The 26,618-nt window shown below is 54.3% G+C and overlaps 2 protein-coding genes across 14 annotated transcripts in view; one reads left to right on the top strand and one right to left on the bottom strand.

Annotated features, from left to right (window-relative positions):
* CSF1R (colony stimulating factor 1 receptor) overlaps positions 1–24,356 on the top strand; it is a 30,266-nt gene extending 5,910 nt beyond the window's left edge. Inside the window, exons 4-21 of the mRNA XM_033853415.2 lie at positions 1,083–1,219; positions 1,889–2,048; positions 6,243–6,429; positions 8,796–8,911; positions 9,063–9,183; positions 9,279–9,466; positions 11,162–11,277; positions 16,571–16,697; positions 16,813–16,917; positions 17,399–17,509; positions 18,195–18,357; positions 20,371–20,462; positions 20,552–20,649; positions 21,332–21,454; positions 21,534–21,645; positions 22,270–22,369; positions 23,265–23,373; positions 23,465–24,356. Of these exons, the coding sequence (XP_033709306.1) occupies positions 1,083–1,219; positions 1,889–2,048; positions 6,243–6,429; positions 8,796–8,911; positions 9,063–9,183; positions 9,279–9,466; positions 11,162–11,277; positions 16,571–16,697; positions 16,813–16,917; positions 17,399–17,509; positions 18,195–18,357; positions 20,371–20,462; positions 20,552–20,649; positions 21,332–21,454; positions 21,534–21,645; positions 22,270–22,369; positions 23,265–23,373; positions 23,465–23,593 (2,294 nt within the window). The 3' untranslated portion in view covers positions 23,594–24,356. The remainder of the gene's footprint in view (positions 1–1,082; positions 1,220–1,888; positions 2,049–6,242; positions 6,430–8,795; positions 8,912–9,062; positions 9,184–9,278; positions 9,467–11,161; positions 11,278–16,570; positions 16,698–16,812; positions 16,918–17,398; positions 17,510–18,194; positions 18,358–20,370; positions 20,463–20,551; positions 20,650–21,331; positions 21,455–21,533; positions 21,646–22,269; positions 22,370–23,264; positions 23,374–23,464) is intronic.
* Positions 1–26,618, bottom strand: part of HMGXB3 (HMG-box containing 3) — a 145,921-nt gene that overhangs the window by 62,877 nt on the left and 56,426 nt on the right. For 7 of the 13 annotated variants that reach the window (XM_073802678.1, XM_073802681.1, XM_033853408.2 and 4 more), the window contains 2 exons: positions 25,325–25,788; positions 17,865–17,967 (listed from right to left, as the gene is read on the bottom strand). In XM_073802678.1, coding sequence (XP_073658779.1) covers positions 17,865–17,967; positions 25,325–25,788 — 567 coding nt within the window. Of the gene's footprint in view, positions 1–1,349; positions 1,476–11,401; positions 15,790–16,142; positions 17,737–17,864; positions 17,968–24,504; positions 25,789–26,618 lie in introns of those variants that run through there. The other 6 variants (XR_012330906.1, XM_073802677.1, XM_033853412.2 and 3 more) reach the window with 6 other exon arrangements.

Raw genomic sequence — 26,618 nt, 5'->3', positions numbered from 1 at the left:
CTGGAAGGATTGGTATGTGTCAGCAGGACCCCAGGCTCGTAACCTGGGCTTGAGACAGGAATCAGGTGCCTGTAATGAGGCCAGGATCAGAGTGGCATGGCTGACCCAAGGCCCTGTGCTCTGAGGCCACGTAACTGTCCAGGAAGTCAAAGGACCCCACCCTGTGGGCAGAGGGAGCCATGAAGGCCCTTTCCCTGCACTTTGCAGAGAGAGCGCTGGGCTCTAGTTCGGCCATGACCCTCTCAGTGACCACGGGTGAGTCCCTTAGTGTCTGGACCTTGAGGAACTGAATTAGGTTATGTTTCAACAATAGCAAAAGCTAGAAATATTCATTCAATTCCTACCATGTTTTAGGCACTGGGCTAGCTGTGAGGGATAGCGTCTTCATGGATCTGACATTTACTGGGGAGACAGACGGGAGAGAAAGTCAGTAAATACCAATTGTGATGATGAAGAAATCAAGCTGAAGAAATATGGGGCGGGGGGGTGGCGGATGAGGCTAATTCAGCGAAACTGTGACAGGAGGCCTCTCCGAGGAATGTCTGAGCTAAAGATCTGAAGGATGAGAAGAGGCAGGCAGTCAAAGCGTGGGAGAAGGCATTCCTGGAAGGAAGGGCAAGTGCAGAGTCGCTGGGTGGGAAAGGCTGTGCGGTGGGAAAGGCAGCTGGGGGAGTGGAGGGTGGCAGGTGTCCACGGGTCAGGAGCGGGGCCTGGGGAGGCGGGAGGGACTTCGGGTTTTATTCTGACAGTGATGATGAGAAGCCACTGAATACTGTCACGAGAGAGAGGCATGATCCTATTTTCATTGCAAAGACCTCCCTTTGGCTGCTGCGAGGAAGGAGGGAGGCCTCCCAGGTGCCTGAAGGGGTCCAGAGCAGAGAAGGAGGGTGAGACTGGGGAGAGGCACTGGTGATGGAGCAAAGGGGACTTTTCAAGGTCTATTTAGGAGACAGGACTTGTCGTGGGGAAAACTGAGGCGTCGGGGCTGCCTCCCAGGATTTGGAATGGGAGCCTGGCCCATGGCAGGAAGCAGAGTGACAGCTCTGGCCTGGATGTTCATGGGTCCCTTGCCCTGACCTCAGTCATCCCAGGACCCCCGACCTTGACCCTGAAGCCTACAGAGCTGGTGCGGATTCGAGGAGAGGCTGCCCAGATCGTATGCTCAGCCAGCGACGTTGATGTCAACTTTGATGTCTTCCTCCAACACGGAGACACCAAGGTCAGTCCCTGGGGAGTCTGTCCATCCTTCTGACATGCCAGGCCCTGCAGGATGCAGCCCCCAGCCCCACCTCAAGCTGGCTCTCTGGGCTGAGGGCATGGCCCAGACCCAGAGAGGGGAGTGGACTCACCCAAGATCTCACTGCCAGTCAGTAGCTGATCCAGAAGCAGGACTCAGGCTCGTGCCGCTAAATCTTGTGGGGGTTGGTGGGAGGAGGCAGTACTCCACTCCCTTGACCCATGACCTTTGCCCCAGCCTGTAGGCAAGAGCCACATGTCAGCTCACTTCTGACTTAGCAAGGGGTTCCTAGGCCACCTCTGAAGCCCAGGAATGTAAGGGTCCTTTCAGAAAAACTCTGGAGAGAGGACAGAAGAGGGGCTCTTCTCAGGAGGAAATGGCGGCTGCTTCTAAGAACATCCTCCCTCCTTGTGCCTACCGTGTGCCAGGCTAGTCCTGTGCCATTTGCCTGCTCCTTCTCACTTACTCTACAACCCTAAGAGCATGGGGCCAGTGTCAGTCCCATTTTGCAGATGAAGAAACTGAGGCTCAGAGTTCAGTCCCTGCCCAAGGAGAGGCAGATAGTAATTCTTAAAGGCTGAGAATTAGAAACCAAATCTTTCTAATTCCTAAACAACCTCAGTATACCATTTCCATTCCTTCTGGCTGCAGCTCACAATCTCTCAACAATCCGACTTCCATGACAACCGTTATCAAAAAGTCCTGACGCTCAACCTCGATCACGTAAGCTTCCAAGATGCTGGCAACTACACCTGCACGGCCACCAATGCCCGGGGCATCCACTCCACCTCCATGGTCTTCTGGGTGGTAGGTAAGCATCAGGGTGGTGGGGAAGGGTCATCAGGGATCCTGGGGTGAGGGGGTGTATAAGGGGATTGAGAGAGAGGGAGCTGATGGCAGGGAAGGAGGAGACATTGTTAGAACAGCTCACTAGAATCCCCTTTTTCTGGGCCTGGTTAAGGAGCCACGACACTGACAGCCCTCCCAGGTCCCCCGCCCCCCGCCCCAGAATCCCTCCCTCCCGCCTTGGAGGTCCTACAGTGCATGGCTGCATCTCATTCCAGCATCATTAGTTCTGTTTGGGGATTGGTGTCCAGTAGCTCCCTCCTGGGCTTCACTGTTCACTCATTCATTCCTTCCTTCATGCCTGGGAAACTCACATCACAGGGACACGTGAACAGACAATGATCACCCAGTGCGGTCATGGGGGAAGTGTGGGGTGTCCTGGGAACACCAAGCGAGACTCCCAACCAAGGCTTGGAAAAAGTGGCCTCTAAGCTGGGACCAGAAGAATGGAGGTGGGTTAGCCAGGCAGAGGGGTGGAAAAGGAAGGGGAACAGCACTGCTGGCAGAGGGAACAGCATATGCAAAGGCTCAAAGGCAAAGAGAGCAAGAACATGTGAGACATCCAGAGAAGCTGACAACAGCAGGGACATGAAGGGGAGGCAGGGATGGTCACAGGAAAGCAGTGCTGAAGGTAGTGTCTGAGGGCAAATTGGGTGGGGAGTTTGCATCATATCCGGTGGACGTCGTTAAATGTTTTAAGAGGAGAGTGATGAGATCAGATTGCACAGAGGGTCCACTGTGTGGTGGTCAGGAACCCGCACTCCTGGGGCACATTCCAACCCGGCTCCACCAATGACTTAGGCAGGTTCCTTACTCTGTTTCCCCATCTGCAAAATGGGGATGCTAACAGTAACTATCTCATAGGATTGCTGTGAGAATTAAATGAATATATGAATATATATATATTTGAAGTACCTAGAATAGGACCTGGCATACAGTAAATGCTAAGTGTGCATGAGGAGATGTTATCTGAGGAGGCTCAGCCCGACGCCATGTGGATTGGATGGGAGACTAGAGGCTGGAGACCCATGAGGGCGGTTAATGCAGTGGTCCAGGCTAGAGATTGCGAAGGGTGCTGGACCACGGCAGCGGCCCAGGAGAGTCTGTCATCCAGAACGATTTCGGAGGGATAATGGACTTGGTGACTGCTGGGATGAAGGGGTGAAGGATAAAGGAGCCAAGATGACTCCCAGGTCTTTGGACAGAGTGATTGGGTGAGAGGCAGCAGCGGCCACTGGGCTGAGAATCCAGAGCTAAGGGGAGTTTCTTCAAGGTGGGGACAGGCTCTGAGTCACTTCAGTCTGGCCACACCTCATGTGTTAAAAGTTATGGGAGCCCGAGGGGAGGCGGGGAGGGGGGAGCATGAGAATCGCTACCCTCACAGCACAAACAACGCATTAGGCTTACGGAAGCACCTAAGCTCTGCTGTGGGCCCATCCTACGCCGGGAGATTTGAGGGCTAAGGCAGGAGAGGAGAACATCGAACCGTCTCCCAGTTTTGGATTCTAATCCTAACTGTTTTCTAGTACAGACATACAGTAGTCACTCAGTAGATGTTTGTTTTCCTTCACACATCTGGCCGGATACTTCTCAATGCTGAGAATACAGCTACAAATGAAAGAGATAGAAAAACCCCTGCCCACTTGGAGTTTGTACTCTTGTTGGGAGAAGATAGCAATAAGCAAAATAAATTATAAAAAAGCAAATCAGTTTGATAGGGTTTTCAGTTTAAAATAGGGTGATCATCAAGGAAGATCTTACTGGGAAGCTGACATTTGAGCAAAGACTTGAGGCGGGTGAAGGACCAAGCCGTGTAGAATCTTGGAGAAGAGAGCTTCAGGCAGAGGGCAAGCAATGTTGTTAAGGCAGGTCCATGCTCACCACGTGCAAGGAGCAGGTCAGCCAGTGTGGCTGGGCTGGAGCTCAAGAGGAAGAGCGGTAGAAGCTGAGGTCAGAGGTGAAGGGGAAGGTCCCCGTAGGCCAAGGTGAGGACTTGGGCTTTTCCTCTTGAGAGAGATGGGGTGCCATTGGAGGGTCTGAACAAAGGAGTGACATCATCTGACTTGGAGGTAACAAGATGTAACATGGCTTTCTGGTGCTCTGTTGAGGACTGTCTATAGGGAGATGATGGTAGAAGCAGGGAGAGAGGAGGCTACTGCTAGCCTGAGCTAGAGGTGATGGTGGCTTGATTAGGGTGGTAATGGTGGAGGTGGTGGGAAGTAGCTGGAGTTTGGATGGATGGATGGATGGATGGATGGCTAAGGGGATAAGAGAGAAGAAAATAGCCTTGCCCTAAAAGCTCACAAACTCAGAGAGAGAAGACAGCTACCTAAAGGAGGAACCAGATACATGAAGTAGTGTAGATGTGGTGCCTAATGAATGTGTCATCTCAAAGGGCAGCAGAGGGTACCATGCTAAGTGAAATAAGTCAGAGAAAGACAAATATTGTATGATATCACTTACATGTGGAATCTAAAAAAGTACCACAAACGAATGAATATAACAAAAAAAAGCAGTCTCACAGATATAGAGAACAAACTAGTGGTTACCAGTGGGGAGGGAGAAGATGGGAAAGGCAGTATAGGGGTAGAGGATTAAGAGGCACAAACTACTATGTATAAAATAAATAAGCTACAAGCATATGTTGTACAACACAACGAATATGGCTACTAATTTATAATAACTGTAAATGGAGTAAAACTTTTAAAAATTGTGAAGCACTCTGTTGTAGACCTGAAACTTATCAAATATTGTACATCAACTATACCTCAATTAAAAAAAAAAAAGCAACAGGAATCCAGAGGAAGGAGAGCTCCCTTTAGCCTGGAGTGGATGGGTGGAGTCTCCCTAATGGGTACAAGTCTTGGAGAATGAGAAGGATCTAAATAGAAGAGAGGAAGAATATGGGGTTCCTGGTGCAGGAAATGACTTGAGCACAACATCCAAGGTTGGAATGACTGTGGTGTGTTCAGGGGACATGAGAACATCGAGATGGGTGGAGAAGTGTGTGTGTGTGTGTGTGTGTGAGAGTGAAGTGGGGACGTGGCTAGATGGGCATAGGGAGACTTGAATGAGAAGAGCCTTGAATGCCAAGCTGAATAGTGGAGGTGATGGGGAATCACAGGGAGCTTTTTGAGCAGGAACAACACAGGGTAGAAGAGTGAATTTTAGATGTCATAGAATTGAGTAAGAAGAGGAGCCCTGAGAGATCATCTGGTCTTTTTGCAAAGCCTTGGGATTTTAAGAGGGTATTAGAGTAGCTTCCATGAGAGGCAAAGAGAGGCTGAATGGATGGGGGTTTTTGCACCTCTCCTTTGCCTACAATTCAATCAGAGCAGCTTGATTTTAATTCATACATTTACTTAGAAGAAACCAGCCAAGACTCTTTCAGTTATAGGTACTAGAAATCAACTCAAACTGGCCTAATCAAAAGAGGAATTATAGCTAAAACCCCCATGGATATGAGCTTCTGGTATCGTTAGATTTAGGTGTTCAGGTGTGGACAAGAATCTGTTGCTTCCCAACTCTTAGCTCTTTATTTTTCTTGTGGGGCAGCACCAAGTTTGGAAACCCCAGTGGAATGAAAGCTTCTCTTTCCCTCGAGTTCCAACAAAAATCATGGAAATTAGAGTCATGGACTCACATGCCTGGCCCAAAAACCAATCACTGGTCCCAAGGGGACAGATTACCCTGATTGGCTGGCCTGGATCACGTGCCCACTTTAGAGCTGGATAGGGAAGCTGCATTGACTATACTACTACTGAAAAAAGGGGAAATGGGTGAGAGCGTATGGAAAAAAAAACACCTGACTTTTTTTTTAACTGCTAGAAAAATTTCCATAAAGTTATAACAACATAGATATATTCAATCTCTTCGTTACATAAATAAAGATGTAGAGGTGCCAAGGAGGATAGGAATTTGCCCACGTTGTCCCAGGAACTCAGTGAAGAAGAGAAGAGTTTGGAGCCCTGGGGGTGGTGGGAAAAGAGATGAGAGAGGGCAAGTCTGGGTTATGGGCGGGGTCTGTGTGCCTGGCACACGGTAGGTGCTCAGGGAGGGCCCAGCTGAAAGACTGGCTCAATGGGTGGATTGCTAAATGAACACACACACTGGGGTATCTTCCCACTAAAGCCAGATCTCTGTGCATTCTGCTTTCCAGACAGTGCCTACTTGAACTTGACCTCTGAGCAGAACCTCCTCCAGGAGGTGACCGTGGGTGAGAAGATCGAACTCAAAGTCAAGGTGGAGGCCTACCCAAGCCTGCAAAGTTTTAACTGGACCTATCGGGGACCCTTCCTTGGCCACCAGCCCAAGCTCAATTTTGTAACCAACAAGGGCACATACAGGTATCACCTATTAGCTCGCATCTGCATAGCCCACAGCCAGATGGAGCACTTCAGCCGGGAGTCAGGTCACTTGGGTCCTATCTCAACCTTGCTGCATGACCTGGAGCGAGTCCTTTCCCGTTTCTAGGTCTCATTTTTCTTGACTATGTAGAACCTCAATATCAATCATCAGTGTCTGAGATGCAGATCAAATTAGTGTATCCCTCTGTCCTATATCCTTGGAAAATCCAATGTCCTCTTCAAGAATTCTACCATTTCTTGGGGGCGTGCATTCTGATGGCCACCCAAGGTCTCGATCTTATGCCTCCTCTTTTGTGACTAATCCAAATGCAGAAGACACCCCCCCATGATTTCCACTCATAGTCACACTCCTAATAGCAATCACACGACGTATCTGCCACATACACAGGTTTGGGGAATAGAGGGAATTAACATCTCTCAGTCACGGATACATCAGAAGTTCTTTAAAAGCCTGTGGTCATCCACCCCTGGGAATTTCTCACCAGCTGTGCTCTTCTCCACAGGCTCAGAGCTCTTCTTATAGAGTGCCGTGTGACTCTGCATCCTCCCGTCTCTCCACTCCCAGAATCCTGCTTATCCCACATGCACAACATTTTAGAAATCTCTTTGTCTTGTCTCCTGTGGACTCTGTCCTCGGGGTCTTACTTCCTCATCTAAAGTGACCTAACCCCAGGTAGTTTTCTAAACAAGAGAGTTTCTTCCCCAAGGAGGAACACTGATACCAAGTGTAAAAATAATAATTTCTTTACCCTGTTCTATTTGAATGAGAGAGTACAGCTCCATCAAGGACAGCGAATATGTGATGTGCGTGTGATAACTTCCCCTCCCTCACTCGTGACACAGACCCCTAATTGATTTTTTTTTTTTTTTTTTTTTTTTTTTTTTTTTGTGGTACGTGGGCCTCTCACTGATGTAGCCTCTCCCGTTGCGGAGCACAGGCTCCAGACATGCAGACTCAGCAGCCATGGCTCATGGGCCTAGCCGCTCCACGGCATGTGGAATCTTCCCGGACCGGGGCACGAACCCGTGTCCCCTGCATTGGCAGGCGGACTCTCAACCACTGCGCCACCAGGGAAGCCCCCTAATTCATTTTTGAACCCTTTCCTAATTCATTTTTGAACCCATCCTGCCAGATGCAGCCTCAGAGTCCTTCTCAACACAGTCTCTAGGCTATATTTCCATCATAACTGGCTCATGAGAGGAGACCTGTTTGCCATCCCTGGGCTAGATAATCCCTAGACATCTTCCAACTCCCAAATTCTCTGGAGTTCTCTTCCTAGCTCCAGAAGCCCAAACCTCTTTGATTCCTGGATTCTTGTGTTGTCGATCATCAGAATCAACAAGGATGTTCCCTTGTCCTTATCTTCCTCTTCCCAGTTCCCTTCTTGTCCTTTCCGGCCAGGATTTCTAGCTTCCCCTCGTCTAAAGCAGAAGTTCTGAATCTGGAGTCTGCAGACCCCTGGAAGGAGGCTGGTCCATGGATAGGTTTCAGGGGTCTGTAAGCAACAGGGACACTGTGGAAAGGAACCAGGGAGATGCCCTCAAACATAGTAATCTGGGGCCATTCAGCACAGGGTAGATAAGCGTGGGCACCAAACAGCCCACGTGATAGGTGTGATTTTGACTCATGCAAAAAGTTAAATTCTTTCAGTTTAAGAAGGAGATGTTAGTTATCTCAAGGATTGCTCTCTGAATACCATGGGGTTTAGTCTAGTAATGGCTGCAGATATTTTCCAGTAAAGAGACAAGTGCCTACAATGAGTCAGGCACTCTATCAGGCACTCTGAATACATATCCCTTTAGTCCTTAGGTTGAGTGTGTGGATTAATTAATGTAAGTGTCACCCTTACAGAAAAGGAAGCAAAGGATCACAGAGGTTAAGTACTTGTCTAAGGTCACACAGCTAGGAAAGGGCAACATTAGGACTTGAGCCCTGTTCTCTGGAGCCCACGGCTACATCCTGCCTCTCTCCCCTCTCAAGGCCCCTCTTGGCAGGGTTGGCGCTTTAGGGATGGAAGCTGCCGTGGGTGCTGGCATCTTCAGCAAGGATTGTTTAGCCCAGTGATGGTGGTGAAAGTAGGTACATTCACTGGGGCCTGTGATGTGCCTCCCAGTGTTGGCATTTTACAGACATCACGTCTACTAAACCTCAGAACAAAAGCGCTTTACGGATGAAAGAAGCAATTAAGGGAATCGGGTTGGGGGTTTTTGTGTGTCTCAGGGGCACTCAGACTGGGTACTTGAAGGCCTTTGTGCCCCGGACACTTTACCAAAAATAAATCCCTTATAAGGTGGTTGTCTGAGCCCACTGTCCTCACCCCAGATGGCCTGCTCCTCTCACGCAGGTACACCTCCACCCTCACCCTGCTTCGCCTGAAGCCCTTCGAGGCCGGCCACTACTCCTTCCAGGCCAGAAATGCCAGAGGCGAGGAGACCCTGACCTTTGAACTCACCCTTCTATGTGAGTGATGGAGTGGGGCTGGGGACACGGGGTTCCTGAGGCTGCCGGGATGGCTGCGCTGGGGGAGAGAAGACTCAGTGTCGGGTGGTCAAGCCAGGAGGCGGGCCTCTGGGGCTGACTCCTCCCTCCTTTGCCCCTCCCTCTACCTCAGACCCCCCAGAGGTAGAGGTCACGTGGACCCTCATCAACGGCTCTAAAACCCTGCTCTGTGAAGCCTCAGGGTACCCCCAGCCTAATGTGACGTGGGTGCAGTGCAGGGGCCACACGAACAGGTAAGCGGGCTCTGGTTGCCTTCCTCACCTGGGCGCAAGGGCTGGGGCAGGGGCCGGGCACCCTGAAACTCTGAGCCACATTCTGTTCTTCCCAGATGTGATAAGACCCAAGTGCTGGTCCTGGACGACCCGAACTCTGAGGTCCTGAGCCAAAAGCCCTTCCACAAGGTGACCGTCCAGAGCCTGCTGGCCACTGGGACCTTGGAACACAACAGGACGTACGAGTGCAGGGCCTACAACAGCCTGGGGAACAGCTCCCAGGCCTTCGGGCCTGTCTCTGTAGGTGAGCCTTTGACCCGCCTGCTCCAGGCCCAGATGGGAAGGGGGCCCAGGAAACTGCCCCACAGCCCCACCCCTGGGAACCAAGGGCCAGAGTTCCAGTGCCAAGCAGATCCCAGCCATACCGAGTTCTAGCTCTCTGCGTGTGACTCCAGGGCCCCTCCTGACCGAAGCTCTCCTGAAGTGGCGAGATGGGGGAGTCTAGAACCCGTGGGGCTGGAAGTAGTAGGGAGAAGGGCAGAGGGGATGCAGACGTGAGATCCAGAGAGAAAGCAGCCTGAAGCAGCCACAGCCTTATCTGGCCCCTCTCCTCCTATTCCTGCACTTGAACTGACTCATTAGTTCATAACTGTGTATTTGGGACTCACTTCGTGCAGGGAGCAATGCCTCCCCGGAGCTTAGTCTGGTGATGTGAGCAGGCGACAAACGAACAGTCCCCTCACCTCCTCCCCCAATCCCAGGGCCGGCCTTGACGGCCTTCTCCATCCCTCCCAGATTCCCTTCCTGCCAGAGACACAGTCCTATCCATTCAGGGCCACTGTCCAGGGCGGGGGTCACTAACGCAGCTGCATCATCTGTCTAGAGGAAGAGGCATCTTTCTCTGCGTTGCACAAAGGCTGCATGTGGGTTAGTTCTCTGATTCTGAGAGGCCCAAGGCTGCACAGGCCCGCAGAACCCTCAGGCCTCTAAAAAGCAGATTCAGCACCCACTGTGTGCCAGGCCCCGGTGAGGCTCTCTGGGCCCAGAGAGGACAGAGTGGGAGCCTCTGCCTGGCTCACAGGGGGCCCGCAGGTGCCCCAGCTGCTGGCCTTGGAGCAAGTGGGGCTGAGGCCCGATTCCACATGCCGCTGCCTTGGCGGCTCTGTCTTGCAGCTGGTGGTCGTATATTACAAATAATAGAGCCAACATTTTATTGAAGGCTTATACTGTGCCAGGCATCATGCTAAGCCCTTTACAGGCATTATTTCAATGAACTCGCCCACCCCTAGGAGGTTAGTACAGTCCTCCTTCCCCCCTGGGGCATGATGAACCTGAGGCCTAGAGAGAAGCCACAGGTTCACTGTCACACCTCCCAAGTGGCAGAGGTGAGGCTGGGCCTCAGACTCATGCTGCTCATCTGGGCCAGGAGGTGGAAATTATGTCCTTCCAAACACATGAAGGGAACTAGGGCTGTTGATCTGGGAAGAGGAGACCCCGGGTCCATGAACCTGGCTTTCAGACTCCCAGAAGGGCTGTGTGGTCCCAAAGGGCACTCGGGGAAGCTGCAGGGAAATGCTGGGGAGGCAGATTTCAGTCTAACCTCTAGAAGGTCTTTCCATCCGAGCTGGCCGGAGGTGTAGGTGGGAAGTCTCCACACTGGGGGAGTGTGCACGTCATGGCTGAGCCCCAGGCCAGGCTGCTGCAGAGGCTCCTTGCACGGGCAGTGGGTGGGCTGTGTGACCTGAGGGGCTCCGCTGGCCACAGAGGCTGCGAGTCTGGGCAGGGTTTGGAGCTGGTCACGAGCAGTGCTAGAGAGGTGGTCCTCCCTGCCCCCAGCTGGGGGAGGGCCTACGGGCTTCCCGCTGAGAGGACTCCTCGTTCAGTCAGTAAGAATTTAGTGGGCACCTACTGAGTTCCAGGCAACTGGCCTGTTCCAGTGGGGAGCAGGGGGTCTCAAAGGCCCCTTCTGCTGCTCACTCCTCTGCCCCACCCTTTCCAGGAGCCTACACGCAGCCCCTTGACGAGCCCCTCTTCACGCCGGTGCTGGTGGCCTGCATGTCCGTCATGGCCTTGCTGCTGCTGCTACTCCTGTTGCTTTTGTACAAGTACAAGCAGGTGAGCCTGGGGAGGGCTGGGGGGCGTCCAGGCACCCGAGTGAGCCAGACCCTGCGGCAGTGCCCCCAGGCTGTGTGGATCCACCCTTCAGCCCCTGTGAATACGAATTCACCTGTCAGCCAGTCATTGAACCAATAGCTCTTTAATGGGCGCCTGCTGTATGCTAGTGTCAGTGGCTGGGTGAGCCAAGCCTCGGAGCCTCTGAGGTTTTGCCCTCGTAGAAGTCTCTGTCTAGTGAGCTAGACGGTTGCTAATCGAATAGCCACGGAAGTGAGGGCGTGGATCACAGGGAGAGATGCTACGGGGAGAGCCGTGGCCGTTGGGGAGAGCATGAACATGGGAACTTGTCCCAGCTGGGGGCTTCCAGGGACACAGAGAGGGTATCATGGGGCCAGGCCTGTGTCTCTGTCAGGTGGCAGGTAAGTTAGTGGAGGGGAAGGCCTGACCATCATCGTCCTCATCTTTATTTAATATGATTATTAATCAAGTCTGCCGTTAATTGCACGTTGACGTTTAGTGCACTGCCTGTCGCTCTGAGTGCTCAGTCAGTGATGGTGATTTTAGGGGCATTGTTATGAAGCATGTTACCTACATCCCCTCATTTACTGACCTCAACAACCATGGCATGTGGGTAATATCACTACCCCATTTTACAGAGTTGGAAGCTGAGGTTCTGGGAGGTTGAGACAGTTGCCCTAGTCTACAGCCGGTCAATGGCAGAGGCTGGTTTTTTAAAAGCCATTTTGTTAAAAACCCATGGAATCATCTTATTTTACCCTCAAAACAATCTAGAGGCAGGGACTAGAGCAGTCAGCATTTTACAGTAAGGAAGCAGGCTCAGCAAGGTTGAAGGACCCGCCCAAGAGTCCCAGTTGCCTTGCACCCCAGAGCCTGTGGCCTCCACCACTTAGCCTCACTGCCTCCCTACATAAAAGACTACTTCTGGTGCAGTCAGGCACTGAGAGGGCCAGGCCAGAAGGCTCTGGGAGGCCAGAAGTGGAGGGATCTTTTCCGGCTGGCAGGGAAGGGAGTCTGCTTGGAGGAGGTGGCTTGGCGTGGGTGGGACAGGTCTTGGAGAACAGGGCAGGCAGCCAGGGGGAGATGAGATTCAGGGAAAGGATGTCTCTGGGGGAGAGGGCGCTGTGTACAAAGAGGCAGGTGGGGGGAAGACCAAGGTGAGTTCCGGAAATACTGATGCCTGGAAGAGGACCCAGGTGGGGACAGGTTGGGGGTCTGAGGGGTTGGACCCCATCCTGTAGGTTCAGCAGGTGTGAACAAGGCAGTGAGGTGAGTTAGGGCTGAATAACCCACCTTGTGGGCTCCTCTGCTGCCTTCTCTTCCCCACACCTGCCTTGTGGGTTTTAGTGTGAGTAGAGGACTTGGAGTAGATAGGTAGGTGGTATGTGGGGGGTGCCCAGTGCTTATGTCAGCACACAGCATGAGGAGGCAGCTCTGAGCGCAGCATCCAGGGCCCCAGGTCAAGTCTTCAGGGATCTGGGTCCTGCTCGGACACTGGTTTGCCATGAGACCATGGCTGGGTGACTGCCCTGTTTGGGCTTCATGCAACCTTGGCGGGTGGACTGCCCGCTCTGGGCCTCATTTTCCCCACCTGTTCATGGTGGGGTGGGTGACCTTTACAGCCTCCTCCCGTGACATGCCAAGAGCCTGATGGTCTAGTTTAAGAGCCAAGGGTTGGGAGTTGTGTGGATCTGGGTCTGAATCTTGGATGGGCCAGACAGCCCTCCAATCCCAAGATGCATGAGCTATCTTGAGTTCACCAGCTAACTTCCTCCTGGGTCCAGGGTGTGTAGCATCCATTCAGAGCCCTGTCCGTGCCCAGCACCCTGCTCAGTCCTCTACACGCCGTCACCTCGGTGAACCTTCAGCACAGTCTGGTGCGGGGGCTGCCATTATCAACACCATTTCACAGATGGAGAGACAGAGGCTTAGAGACACCAATTTTCCTAGAGTCCTAGAGCCTGGCAAGGCGGGATTCAGACCCAGATCCATCCAACTCCGCCCGCCTCTGGGGACAGGACTTCACTCATTGTTGTGGCCTCCCATTCCTTCTCTGCGCAGCTCTGTTGCAAAGTTCTTCCTTATATGGAGCTGAAAACAGCCTCTCCGTCCCCACAGAGCTGCCTCCTCAGCCCTGCAGAGATTCTAGAGAAGGGCCCAGTTCCCCTCCAGCCCTTTCTGCCTTGGGCCGCCCAGCCCCCTTGGCCAGCCGTGGTTTGGGGACACCTTACGTTCTCTTCACGGGACCATTTTTGGAACATGTACTCCAGTCACCTCTTATCCCATTTAAGAAACTGAACTGGCCCGTGAGCTGACTCAAGGCCAAGAGAAGGAGGGCATCCCAGGGGTCAAGATGACCATGCCCTGCCTCAGGGCTTGTTGTCCAAGTGTCCTCTGCTTTGCTCCACAGGGTTCTGAGTCTTGTCCCTTCACTGGGGACTCAGCCTGGCTTGTCCTCACTACTCAGGCCTGAGGGGAGCGGTGGCCCCACTTGAGGGAAGAGTTGCTTCTGTCTCAGGGCTGACTCATCGCCTTTCTGGCCCCCAGAGAGACCACAAGGGGGGCCAAGGGGGGAGAGAAAAGGGCAGAAGTCAGCAGGCTGGAAGGAGGAAGGACATGGGGAAGAAAGGATGATGGTGATGGGGAGGACAGGAGGAGACGGGGAAGCCACTGGAGAGGCTGGAATTCTGGGGGTTGGAACTGAGCTCTGGGGATTGGGAGGTATGTGGGGGAAGCACAGGAGGGTCCCCAAGATTTCCAGTGGAAACTGTTCAGATCTCCCCCTTCCTGAGACAGAAAACATCCACCCACCCAAAACAGCAGGCCTGGATGGGGAGTTGTGGGGACTTTGATGATTCCATGCCTACCTCGGTCACCAAGGGGAAGTGGCCTGGGCCTGTTGTGAGCATTAAGTGAGATGACGCACGTTGAGTGTGGAGCCCAGCGCCCACTCACAGGAAGTGCTCGGGAGACGCTCACTGATAGCATTATACTCCGAGGCTGCCCATCCTGGCCTCCCCATTAGGGTTCTCCTTCAGAGGAGAGGCCCCTCTGGGTAGAAGCCCCCGGGAGTTACACAGAAGCCCTGTCTAGGGATAGCAGAGGCTGAGAGCTAGTGTCTGCTTTCCAGGAAGAGGGGTGGGGATGCCTGAGGCAGGCGTGGGAGAGCTGCGTCGTCCTCCAGGTATCAGGTCTGGGATTCAGAGAGAGCGCTGAAGTTCCAGCCAGATAGCCAGCTCGCGGTGGGCTGGGGAGGGGCTGACTCAGGCCCAGCTGCGGGGCCAGAGGAAGGAGAAGTGGCAGGGGGGGAAAAACCAGCCGTCACCACAGTGGCTCCTGGAGATGGAAGTGGCCAGGCAAGGTCAAGGAATCCCTCCCGGTTCTGTGTCCATCCTTTGTGTTGGGAAGGCACCCACACACAGGGTTTGAATCCTCTGACACTCCGGAAGTCCTCTTCCTGTCCCGTTTCAGACTATCTGCTGAAACTGTAACATGGATGTCCTTAGGTTCACCGCTAGTCTCTCGTCCTGAATCAGGACCTGGAAATTCTTCCTCATGTCTAACTGCAGTCTTTCCCCCCGAACTACCATCCGGAAGTCCTTCCCTATGGCTATCTGGAGTCTTTTCCCTTAACCTGGTGAGACTTGTCACCCTCCTCCCCAGCACCCACTTTAGCTCCCCCTGCCCGAGTTGGGTGCCCCATGTAGGAGCCCAGCTGCTAAGCACAGCCCAGCTGGTCCCTGTCCCCCACAACTGACCGGAAAGCGAGCTGGACTGCTGACCCGAGGCCTCAGTGTCCTCCACCGCCCCAGCCCAGCTTCCACTTTCCACCTAAACTCTGTCTGCCATCAGCACTTCTCATGGGTACCCCTGGCATGATGCCCCCATGCAGCTGCCACCAGGGGCAGGAAAGAGAGAGGCAGCCGCTCCTCCTCTGCTTATGCTCTGCCGCCAGCTGGCTGGTTGGAACAGCGTGGAGAGCCTGAGGGGAATGCAGGTCCTCCAGACGCCCGCTGTCTTGTACGTGGGGTCTCTCTGTTGGTCCTTGAGCAATGTAGAGTCGGATGCATCGCTCGCCTGCATCGAGCCTCAAAGGGTTCCCCTTGCGCTTAGAGAACTCACTTGCTGATTGCAGCCCTCAAGACTTTCCTGCCTCCAGAACCGCCCCCCGCTCCCCTCCAGCCACACGGCACCTTCCAGTCCCTTAGACTCGCCAAGACCTTTCCCACCCCCAGGCCTCCACTCCCTGCACCCGCGAAGTGCTTCCCCTGCTGCTCACGTGGCCAGCTCCCTCTCGCCTCCTCAGGGGCCCTCCCTGACTTGTGTTCAGTTGTCCCCGGCGCTCTCTGTCCTATTACTTTGCTTTCTTATCTCCATAGCGCTATTCGAAAATTTCCTACATATGTATCTGAGTTGATTGTCCGTCTTAGCAACTAGAATGCAAACTCCAGGGGACAGGGACTCTTGTTTTGTCAAACTCTGAATCAACGATGCCTGAAACAAATAGGTACTAGGTGAAATATTTGGATGGGGATAATATTCAGCCTTAAAAAGGCAGGAAATGCTGACATAGGCAACAACATGGATGAACCTTGAAGACATCATGCTAAGTGAGATAAGCCAGTTACAAAGGGACAGATCCTGCATGATTCCAGTTAAATAAGGTACCTGGAACAGTCAGATGCAGGAGATAAGTGGCTGGGGGCTCGGGGGAGAGGGACACAGGGAGTTGTTGTTTAGTGAGTACAGACTTGAAGCTTTTCAAGATGAAAAGAGTCCTGGAGGTTGGTTGCACAACAGTGGGACTGTCTATAACACTACTGAACGGTATACTCAAAACTGGTTGGGATGGTAAATTTTGTTCTTACCACAAGTGAAAATAAAACAAACAAGTAATAACTGGATGGGAGGGTGGATGGATGGATGGATGGATCGATCTACAGTTCCACCCTCCCTCCTGGCTCAGGAATTACTACCTTACCAGAGCTGCCAAAACCCTCAGAGGTGGTCCTGTCCAAATCTTTCAATACACAGGTAGGGAAACTGAGGCTTGGAGAATGGACGGTCCCATGGTAAGGCCAAGCCAGGCAGGGACGGGGCTCTCGGTGCCATGGGCATGAGATGACACAGCCCCTCTCACCACGTCGCAGGCCACACCGACCTCCTCCCGTTGTGCGGTGGGACTGCCCAGCCCCTGTCCTCCCGGGTCGGGATGATGTCCAAGACCCACCTGCCAGGCCCAGCTGACCCATGCCTCCTCCCTCTCCCTCTGCAGAAGCCCAAGTACCAGGTGCGCTGGAAGATCATTGAGAGCTACGGGGGCAACAGCTACACCTTCATCGACCCAACCCAGCTGCCCTACAACGAGAAGTGGGAGTTCCCCCGGAACAACCTGCAGTTTGGTGAGCCGGGGTCTCAGCACCCAACACGCCCTCCTGTCACAGGGCCAGCGTGGGTGGCAGGGAGCCTGTGGGCCCTTAGGTGCCCCGGGACCTAAGCAGGCTTTGTGTGTGGCAGGTAAAACCCTTGGAGCAGGTGCCTTTGGGAAGGTGGTGGAGGCCACGGCCTTTGGTCTGGGCAAGGAAGATGCTGTTCTGAAGGTGGCTGTGAAGATGCTGAAGTGTGAGTACAGGAAGCAGCTTTGGGGCAGCGGGTCGGAGGTGGTATCTGCCAAGGGAGGGTCTGTTCTGTCGTCACAAGGGCATCACCCACATTTTCGGCCTGTCAGGGCCTGTGGAACAGAGCCTGGGATCGGGGCTGAGGACTCTCGGCTTCCTTTGTGAGCTCCCGGCTCCCTCGAACTCCTGGGTGTGGAAGGGCTTCTGCCTGAGCCTCGAAGGGGCTCTGGTGCACAGAGGCCATCCTGGCCTATGGCCTGGCCACAGGTTGGTCTCCTGCCACCCCAAATCAGCTCAGTAACAGGCCATCTCTCCTCTCTCTCTCCCCGTAACTCCCATCGTGTGTCCTCACTTCTGCCTCTTTCGGCTTCTGATTGCTTTGGGGCTCTGGGTCCCCTCTGCTTTGCTCCCCTGGGCGCCTGTGTGCATGGCTCTCCGTGTCCTGCCCTTTCTCTGTCTGTGGGACCTGTGGCCCCATCTCGCAGCCACGGCTCACGCTGACGAGAAAGAGGCCCTCATGTCGGAACTGAAGATCATGAGCCACCTGGGCCAGCACGAGAACATAGTCAACCTTCTGGGAGCCTGCACCCACGGAGGTAAGGGGCCCATCGTGGTGGGGCCTCTTGGGTGTCTGAGGGTCCCAGGGCTACCTCACTCTATCTTCCCCGTCCCGTCTCCACAAAGTGAAGGTGGGATCCCTGTCTCAGCAACCCTTGAATTCCGAGGCCAGATGCCTGGGCTGGTCAGAAGCTGCTTATGGATGACAGGCAGTTCTGTGAGATCTGATCAGTGGCTCTCAGACATGGGTGGGCATCAGAGTCACCTGGAAAAGGAGAAAAGAGTGCAGATGCCTGGGCCCTGCTCCAGGGAGTCTGACGCTAGGGGTCTGGAGTGAAGCCCTTCAAATCTACCTTTTAGGAAGCCCCCACTCAAAGAGGCTTGGACACTCACCACAAGGCCCACAGAAGTGCCCCAGGGCCTGTTGGGACTCTCAGTCCGCTCCAGTCTCTTCTCCTCTAGCAGCTTTGACTTGTGTGGAACTGTCACAGATTTCCTTCGAAGAAAGAATTATTCAGCTACAGTTTTTTGGAGGTTCCTCTGCTTTAGACAGTTGGGTCACTGAGGTCACCCAGAAAGCAGGGAGAACTGCTTATAGACAGGCAGGATTAGAACCCGGGGCTCCTGAGTTCCAGTCCAGGTTCTTATTGCCCCCGCCCCATGTTCCTGTCCACATGGGGTGGTGTGCTAGGGGTGCACTGACCCCACTCTTGGCTGCTCTAGGCCCTGTCCTGGTCATCACTGAGTACTGCTGCTATGGTGACCTGCTCAACTTTCTGCGAAGGAAGGCTGAGGCCATGCTGGGACCCAGCCTGAATCCAGGCCAGGACCCCAAGGCAGGCACCGGCTACAAGAACATCCACTTGGAAAAGAAATACATCCGCAGGTAGTATCCTGGTGAAAGACAGGAAGGAGGCCAGGACTGGGAGGTGGGGCCCCCATGTCTGTCCCCGAAGTCAGCTCCGGGTTGGGTGGCTTGCGTGGCCCTCACCTTCCCGTTTGTGCTGTGCGGAGTAGCCACCCATATTATGTGGGCAACTCAGTTTTCCTCCTATTTATTCCCATCATCCAACAAATATTTGAGCCCCTACTATGTTCTGGGAGTATTGAGGGCAAAGATGGGCCGCTCATAGTCTGGTGGAGATGGGCATTAATGAGATCATTATCTTATCATACGTAAAAGATCAACCAAGATCCGTCCGGGGCCCTCGCCAGCGATGGGCAAATCTTGGGGATAATGGCCCTGTTTCTCCCATAGCATGTGCTGTCGGGGGCTGGAGGGCACCCATTCCACTTTTGAGTAGCCATGCAGAAGTGGGATAGAGTCTTTTGGGCGTTGAACGAGCAGGGGCAAAACAGCATAGCTGTGGCCAGGTCCCTGGTCCACTTGGGCCTCAGCTTCCCCCCCAGCCATCAGGGGTTGAACCCCTCAGGGTCTCTCTGCTCTCTCGTTCTGTAATGCTGTGATTTCTGGAAGCCACCCAGAGGCAGATGGACAGAGCCACATTGGGGAACCAGAGAAATGAAGTGGCCTTTGTGTCACACATGAGTCAAGGGCAGAGGCGGAGCCTGGCTGGATTCTGCTCTGTTGACTCCTTGTCCAGTGCTCACCTGAGCTACACTGATCTCCTGGGAGTCTTGGACTCGGGGCTTGTGAGGCTTCAGGGCCAGGCTGCTGGGTCAGAACAAGGGTATATATACACTGGGCTCCTATCCTACCAATGTCAGCTACCAAACCAGGGGAGGCAAAAGGGGAAGGAGGCCATTTCACTCCACCCAGTGACCTCGAGTATGGGGGCTGGCAGGATTTTCTCTGATTTTCTGACACCCTTTTGAGTGGGTGGCTCACGCTGGGCCTCAGCAGGCTGGAAACTCAGGCCAGAGCAACTCAAAATGAGAACTGAAGTCAAGTATTAGCTTCCATCTTCAAATCTACAGATGGGGAAAGGATTCCGAGTCGGGTGATTTCAAGGGCAAACGGCATGTGAACCAGTCCTACTAATGAGATCCCAGGCTACCTTAATAGAAGTACACTTTCTAGACCAAGGGAGTGGATAGTTTAATGGTCAAACCATAAATAAAGCACTAGGTTGTTTTTCTGGAAACACGAGAGCAAGGACATCGTCAAGGTGCACAGCTGTATCACAGAGGGAGCAGCTGAGAGGTCCTGACTCCTATCTGGTTGGAATATTAGACGCAGTGGTGGCTATTCAATGTGGAGCAGTGCTCCTCAACCTGAACAGCCACCCGAAGCACAGGCTCACAGGCTTCTGAGAGCTGTTAGGAATGTACAATCTCAGGCTGCATTTAAATAAGATTCCCCAGGTGATTCACATGCACATGGATAAGTTTAAGAGGCACTGCTCTAGACCAGTCCTCAACTCTGGCTACACACGGGAGTTGCCTGGATTAACGTGTAAGTGGGAATGACTGGGTTTTACCACTAGAGTTTCTGAAGTCTTTGGTTCGATGGTCTGAGTATCTGGAACTCCCTGGGTGATTTTAATGTGCAGCCAGAAGGGAGAGCCGTGATGTAGACAAGAGGGCTCAAAGAAGGGGCCCTGGAATATGCTCGAAGCCCTGCTGGGCTGTTCCAGAGAAGAGGGAGATGCTTCTGGAGGGCAGAGCGAGGACCAGGAGGAGGAATAGCCCGGGGGCAGATTAACATTAGGAACGGTGGAGAACTTTCTAACAGGTAGAGCTGCCCAAAGAGAGAACAGGTTGTAAGCTCCCTCACTGGATGGCCAAGCAGAGGTCACTGATCAAAGGAGGTGTCAGAAAGGGAAGTTCAAGTTGACCCTGAGGTCCCTTCCTTTCTCTGCTGAGTGGCTGGGAGAGGCCTGAGCTGGGCAGTGCAGTGACAGGCACTGAGCAGCCCGCGGTCCCCTCTCCTATGCAGGGACAGCGGCTTCTCCAGCCAGGGTGTGGACACCTATGTGGAGATGAGGCCCGTCTCCACTTCTTCATCAAATGATTCATTCTCTGAGCAAGGTGCGGAGGAGGTATCAGGGCTGAGGGAGACGAGAGGGGCTGCTTGGGTTGAGGTGGGGAGGCCGCCCTGACACCTCTCCCCACACCAGACCTGGACAAGGAGAACGGGCGGCTGCTGGAGCTGCGTGACCTGCTCCACTTTTCCAGCCAGGTGGCCCAGGGCATGGCATTCCTCGCTTCCAAGAACGTGAGTCAGAAAACAGGTCCCTATGATGTGTGGTCACCCGGGGTGTGGGGGGCGGGCGGGGTGGCAGGGGCAGCCAACACCCCGTGAGGCTGGATGGGTGAGGACAAGGGGGAGAAAAGGGAGTGTGTGAAGGGGGCCGTCCTCCTTACAACACAGGCCTGGGAGTCTAGAGCCTGAATGCTGGCTCTGCCGCTTGCTGTGTGGCTTTGAGCAACTGCTGAACCTCTCTGAGCCTAGGTTTCTACACCTATAGAAACGGGCACAATCGTAGAATGGCATGAAGGTGGAATTGGGTTACAACGTGTGCAGATGTTTAGGGAAGGGCCTGGAACTGCAGGGCCCTGAGGGTGGCAGCTCCTGCTCCTGTTAGGAGCCCCAGGGCTCACTGCTCCTGGGCCCGTGCAGACCATCTAGCTCTGAGGCAGCTCCTGCCACGCAGGGCCAGAGTCATGATGGTTTCTCAACACTGACTGTATGCCCACATTAAATTTTCCTAGACCTGGGTCTTGGTAGAAGGTAGGGACAGGATCCAGGGTACAGGACCAAAACTGATGCCCACTTCCCCGAGGAGGACCCCAAGCCTTCTGGGTGGGGTCCTGGCTGTTCCTCCTGCACCTTGGGCTCAGATAGCGGGGGGCGGGGGGGGGGGTGTCAAGACTAACCCTACAGTGCTTTCCCTCAGTGCATCCACCGGGACGTGGCAGCCAGAAACGTGCTGCTGACCAGTGGCCATGTGGCCAAGATTGGGGACTTTGGTCTGGCTAGGGACATCATGAATGACTCCAACTACATCGTCAAGGGCAACGTGAGTGCTGGGAGGGCTGGGCCAGGCCGGGGAGGGGTGGTGACCCAGGGTGCAAGGTGACTGGGGTCTGCTGTGCCAGGCCCGCCTGCCCGTGAAGTGGATGGCCCCAGAGAGCATCTTCGACTGCGTCTACACAGTTCAGAGTGACGTCTGGTCCTACGGCATCCTCCTCTGGGAGATCTTCTCACTCGGTAAGCCGCTGGCGCAGTGCAGGCTCAGCGTGGGGCTGACTGGTGCTTGGTTACCCATGGTGTCCTACACCTCGTGGAGGATGCTAGTCCAGGACACTTGGTGGTCAGGGCAGAGCAAGGGCTGCTAAGAGTGCAGGGATGGGCGAAGGATCTTAAAACCAAGCGTTGCAGCTCCGGAGTGGGCGGGGCACACCCTCTACCTCGACAGGCACTCCCTCCAGGCGGTGTCCTCACCTGTCTGCTTGTGCAGTTGCTGTTTCCTAGAATGCTGTTTGCCCTCACTCTCTGAAACATGCATGTCTTTGAAGATACAGCTCCCATTTCTGGAGCACTAGGCAGAGGAAGTTGGGCTAAGCCCTTCAATGTACTCCTCTACCAAGCTCTTATTCCAAAGCTTGTGCTGGGATTTTGTGGGTGTGATGAGGCCTGGCTGAAGACTTTCAACGTCCTAGAAGCCTAAGCCGTTTGCAGTGCCCGGCATATAGTAAACGCTTGTTAAGCGGAGCTGCTGTTCTATTATCGCAGTCCAGCTGGGACCCTGCACAGCCAGCCCTGCCAAGATGTGTGGGGGAAGGTGACGGTGAGCACTGAATATGGTCTTTTCCATGATCCTGTCCTTTGCAGGCCTGAACCCCTACCCTGGCATCCTGGTGAACAGCAAGTTCTATAAACTGGTGAAGGACGGATACCAAATGGCCCAGCCCGCGTTTGCCCCAAAGAACATGTAAGTGAAGGACCCCAGGGAGGAAGAATACCCCAGGATTTGTTGGAAGTGGATGGGAAGGTGTGTGGCCTGTCTTTCCCGTCCACAACGTTCCAGGGTCAGGCTTCCACTTGCCCACAGTGGACTAAGACCCCTTTTTATCAACTTCAGGGTTTCCACTGGTTTCCCAGGTAGCACGGGGGACGTCCTCAAAGAGGGCTCTCAGCTGGGGCCGGCCCTAAGACGGATGATGAATGTTTAACTCAGACTCTGTTGCTATGACCTCAAGAGGGCTCTCTCTTTCCTTCCCTGTCCTGGAGCTCTGTGGTGGTGGCCAGCCTCTCACTCAGCATAGCCAGCCAGCCGCTGCAGCCTCTTAACTGCCTCACGCCAGCCAGCCCACCCCAGGCTCCTCACTGGCTCCCTGCCCTCACCACAGCCTTCCCCCACACTCGCTGGCCCATCTCACCCACTGCATCTTTCTCCAGCCACTGTCTCTCCACGGCTGCTCCCTCTATGCCACCCAGGCGCTTACTGCCAAGGTGGATGCACTCAGCCAGCTAGCTCCTCAGCCACTTAAGTCCTACCATCAACTGGCCTCTTAAACCTACCTGCAGGCAGCAGGAGTGCCCCTTCTTCATCCTAGGAGCTTGGGCAAAAGAGCGTCTCTGAGCTTTTTTCCTCCTCAGTTACCACGCCCATTTTGACAAAAAGCCCATTTTGACAAAAAGCCCCTTTTCCCGGGGTTACTGGAAAGATTAGATAATGCACACCAAGGGCTTCGCACTGGCCTTGTGCAAAGCTCACTTCTGACTTGGTTTTGGGACCTCTGCGGGGCAGGACCCTGTAGTGTGTGTGCGTGCGTGCACAGACATGATGAGTCCCAGGCCCACAAGTAGCTTCTGTCCTGCCTCAGATACAGCATCATGCAGGCCTGCTGGGCCCTGGAGCCGACCCATAGACCCACCTTCCAGCAAATCTGCTCCCTCCTTCAGGAGCAGGTTCTAGTGGATAGAAGAGAGCAGGTGAGTGGTGCCAGGCTCAGGGTGGGTGGCTGGTTAAAGCTGGGCCTGACTGATCAGTTCTGACCATCCCCTGACACCCCCCCCCCCCCAGGACTACAGCAACCTGCCAAGCAGCAGCAGTGAGCCGGAGGAGGAGAGCTCCAGCGAGCACCTGGGCTGCTGTGAGCAGGGGGACGTTGCCCAGCCCCTGCTGCAACCCAACAACTACCAGTTCTGCTGAGGAGGTGGTCACAGGGCTGTACTCTCTCCCCTCCTCCATGGATGGGGCACCAGGGGGAGAACACAGACTGTGCCCTTGGTCATTTCCCTCAACAGCCCAGCCCTGAAACTCGGGAATGTGGGAGCTACAGGAGGTTGGAGAGAACCCCACTCCCAGGGCCTGGGCCATCACTGCCAGTCAGGGGCTGGGGCTCAGCCCCGCCCCCCGCCAGTTCTCAATGCTGTGGCCTCGTGTGTGCTATGCCAACTGGGAGAATACCCAGCTCACTCTTAGCCTGTTCCCGCTTCCTCCCCTCTTTCCCTCCTGTTTCAAGGGAAATGGACTGGTTTTGTGACTGAAGTCCCCAGGAGCTGCCCAAACCTTGAGGCAAAAACAAGGCTCCCTGGCCCTTGGCCGAATGGAAGAACACCTGCTGCGTGGATCAAGGAGAGCAGGCCGGTGCTCAGGGCTGCACTGGTTCAGGCCCTTGGAGCAGGGTGACTCCTCTGTAAGAATCTAATTGTCCCTCTCTGCCCTCTAAGCCTTCTCTCCACGGCCCCACCCACCCTAGGTCTGGTATTGCTGCAAAGAGCCAGGTGGCAGCTAAAGGTTGGGGTGCTCTGTCTGGCCCCGCCCCGCCATTCTGAGCTGGAAGGCAGGGGCCCCGTGTGGCTGGCCACACCAAGCAAGCAGCACACGCTCCAGGTTGACTCATCATAACTAACAAACAAACAGTCACGCTGTGGGATGTCTCTGTCAGCATTAAACTAACAGCATTAACACAGCTGGCCTCTGGTCTTTGTGCCATGCGGATTCCCGGGGACCTCCGTCCATCCTTCCGCGGTGAGTGCCCAACCCCAGCACCTCTGGGGCCCAACCACACTGAGCTGCATACAATGAGGCTGGAATGGACTCTTGTTGCACCCAAACCATATAATTTAATAAACTTTATTCTGGTCGGGGAAGAGGGAGGGGAAAAAAGCCACCTATTCCACTCCTCTCAATAAATTAAATAACACGGCCAATTCCCGTGCCCTAAGCAAACTTTGGGCACTTGAGCCAGTCCTGCTGTTTCCTTACGGCCCAGTCTGCTTACCCTTCACAGAAGGGAGTTTTTCCTACTGCCCCCAGGTTATATCATGCTCACGGGCCACACCCCCTCTGTGACGAGGGTCCAGAGAGGATGCAGGCTGCAGCAGCAGTGACCAGGAAAGGAGGAAGGGGCTCCTCTTCCTCAAAGCTTGGGGCAGGGAGGCTAGGCCTAGAAGAGAGTTGTGGCTCACCCTTTCTCAGCTGCCCCCAGATGTGGGTGCAGAGGGAATGCATTCCTCCTCTGGGAGAAGGACCCCTGGAGCTAATGAAGCCCCCAAGGCCCCGAGTCAAAGGCAACAGGCCGCAGGGGCTGGAAACGGTGTCCCTGGGTGGGAAGGGAAACCTCAGCAGCCTTGGCCCACCCAGGACCTCCACCCCCACCCACAGGCGCCCCTGGGAAGCCAGCAGCTACCTGCCTTCTCTCAGCCTCCCTGCCCCTTTACTGAACATATGGTGCCACCCAAAGAGTGTCCTGGTGCCTGTCCCGACCCCCAGAAGGTTGAGAACCAAGGACCTTGGGCTCCACCGTGCTCAGGAAATGGAAGCTCTTTGGTCAGTCCCAGCATCAGAGGCTGGTCCCCTGGATGGATCTGCCTCGGGCAAGGGCCTTACTATGGCTTGAGAGAGATGGTGCGGTCCCTGCACAAGAGCCCGGCTTACTCTGCAGCTGTGGCCACCTCCTCTTCCTCAGCGTCCTCCTCCGTCTCCGTCTTGATCTGAGCAACCCCGAGGCGGTACAGGGTGTCTCGGATGACCACCTCGCCAGGCTGGCAGCTCTGCACAATGTCATGGATCTGCCGGTTGACAATCTCGCGACTGGTAAGGAAGTCCATGAGGCGGTTGTAGAGGTAATAGTGGGTGGCATTGTCAAAGGCAATGGGCCGCTGGCGGACGCTGTTTGGTTTGCTGTCTGCAAAGGAGGACAGGATGGCTGCGTAGGGCGCCAACTCAGGACACAGGGCCAAGGAGTGGTGCCCAGCACTGGGGTCGCCAGGACTGGGCTGTGTGCCTGCATGGACGATGCGCCGTGTGGCAGTCTTGGTGACCGGGTGCTGGACAGAGTGCTCAGCCTCCGACATATCCACCGTATAATGCTGGTCCAAGAGTTCTGGGCAGGACACGCTCTACAAGGGAGATGATAAGCCACTGTGACGTGAGGGAAGATTAAGGTCCAAGCTGTGGGTGAGCCAGCTCTGTTTAAATCCTACCATCACCACATAACACGTTTCCCGGGGCAAGTCCCCCTTTCCTCCTCCCCTGTGCCTCCGTTTCCTCATGTGAGAATGGGGACGGTAACAGTGGCCACCTCCCAGAGCAGATGCTGGATTACCTGAGCTAATATTTATATCTGCCTAAGCAATCAGGCTGGGGCTGCAGGGGAACAGGAAGGAAGTGGTTCCCACGGAGGCTCAGATGCCTCACACCAACCTTACAAACCGAGTGAGCCCCATGGACTAAGGCAGAGGCCAGTGAGGACAATGATGGCCCCTTCCTATTACCAGTCCTAACGTCTCTTCTAGCCAAGGGCATGTGCCCGTGCTAAGAACCACAGCCTGATACAGTGCACCAAGACAAAGACCAGGGCTCTGCCATTCATCTGCTGTGTGACACTCGACAGGTCCATTTTCACCTCGGGCCCTTACTTTCCCCTTTTAATTAGAGGAAAGGGGTTGACATGGTCAGCGTTTTCTAAGCCACTGTGTCTCTAGATCACAACACAAGGAGTGCCACACAGCATATTCGGTCAAAGCCAAAACAGGGCTGGTCTGGGCCGTTAGTATGTCAGCATGCACAGTGTCCTCAAAGGTGGCAATTTTCTAGGCTTAACTGCAAGGTGACCCCTTTGACCCCAAGATACCTGGGGTCATCCTGGGCACCCTAAATGACATGCTGTGGCCTCACACACATGCAGGGGGTGGGTCAGTAAAAATTTGTGGAGTAAATGCTGGTTCCA

The sequence above is a fragment of the Tursiops truncatus genome, chromosome 3 (assembly GCF_011762595.2).
Source record: "Tursiops truncatus isolate mTurTru1 chromosome 3, mTurTru1.mat.Y, whole genome shotgun sequence".
NCBI lineage: Eukaryota > Metazoa > Chordata > Mammalia > Artiodactyla > Delphinidae > Tursiops > Tursiops truncatus.
Note: the sequence above shows the minus strand (reverse complement) of the source record. Positions and strands in the feature narration are given on the sequence as shown.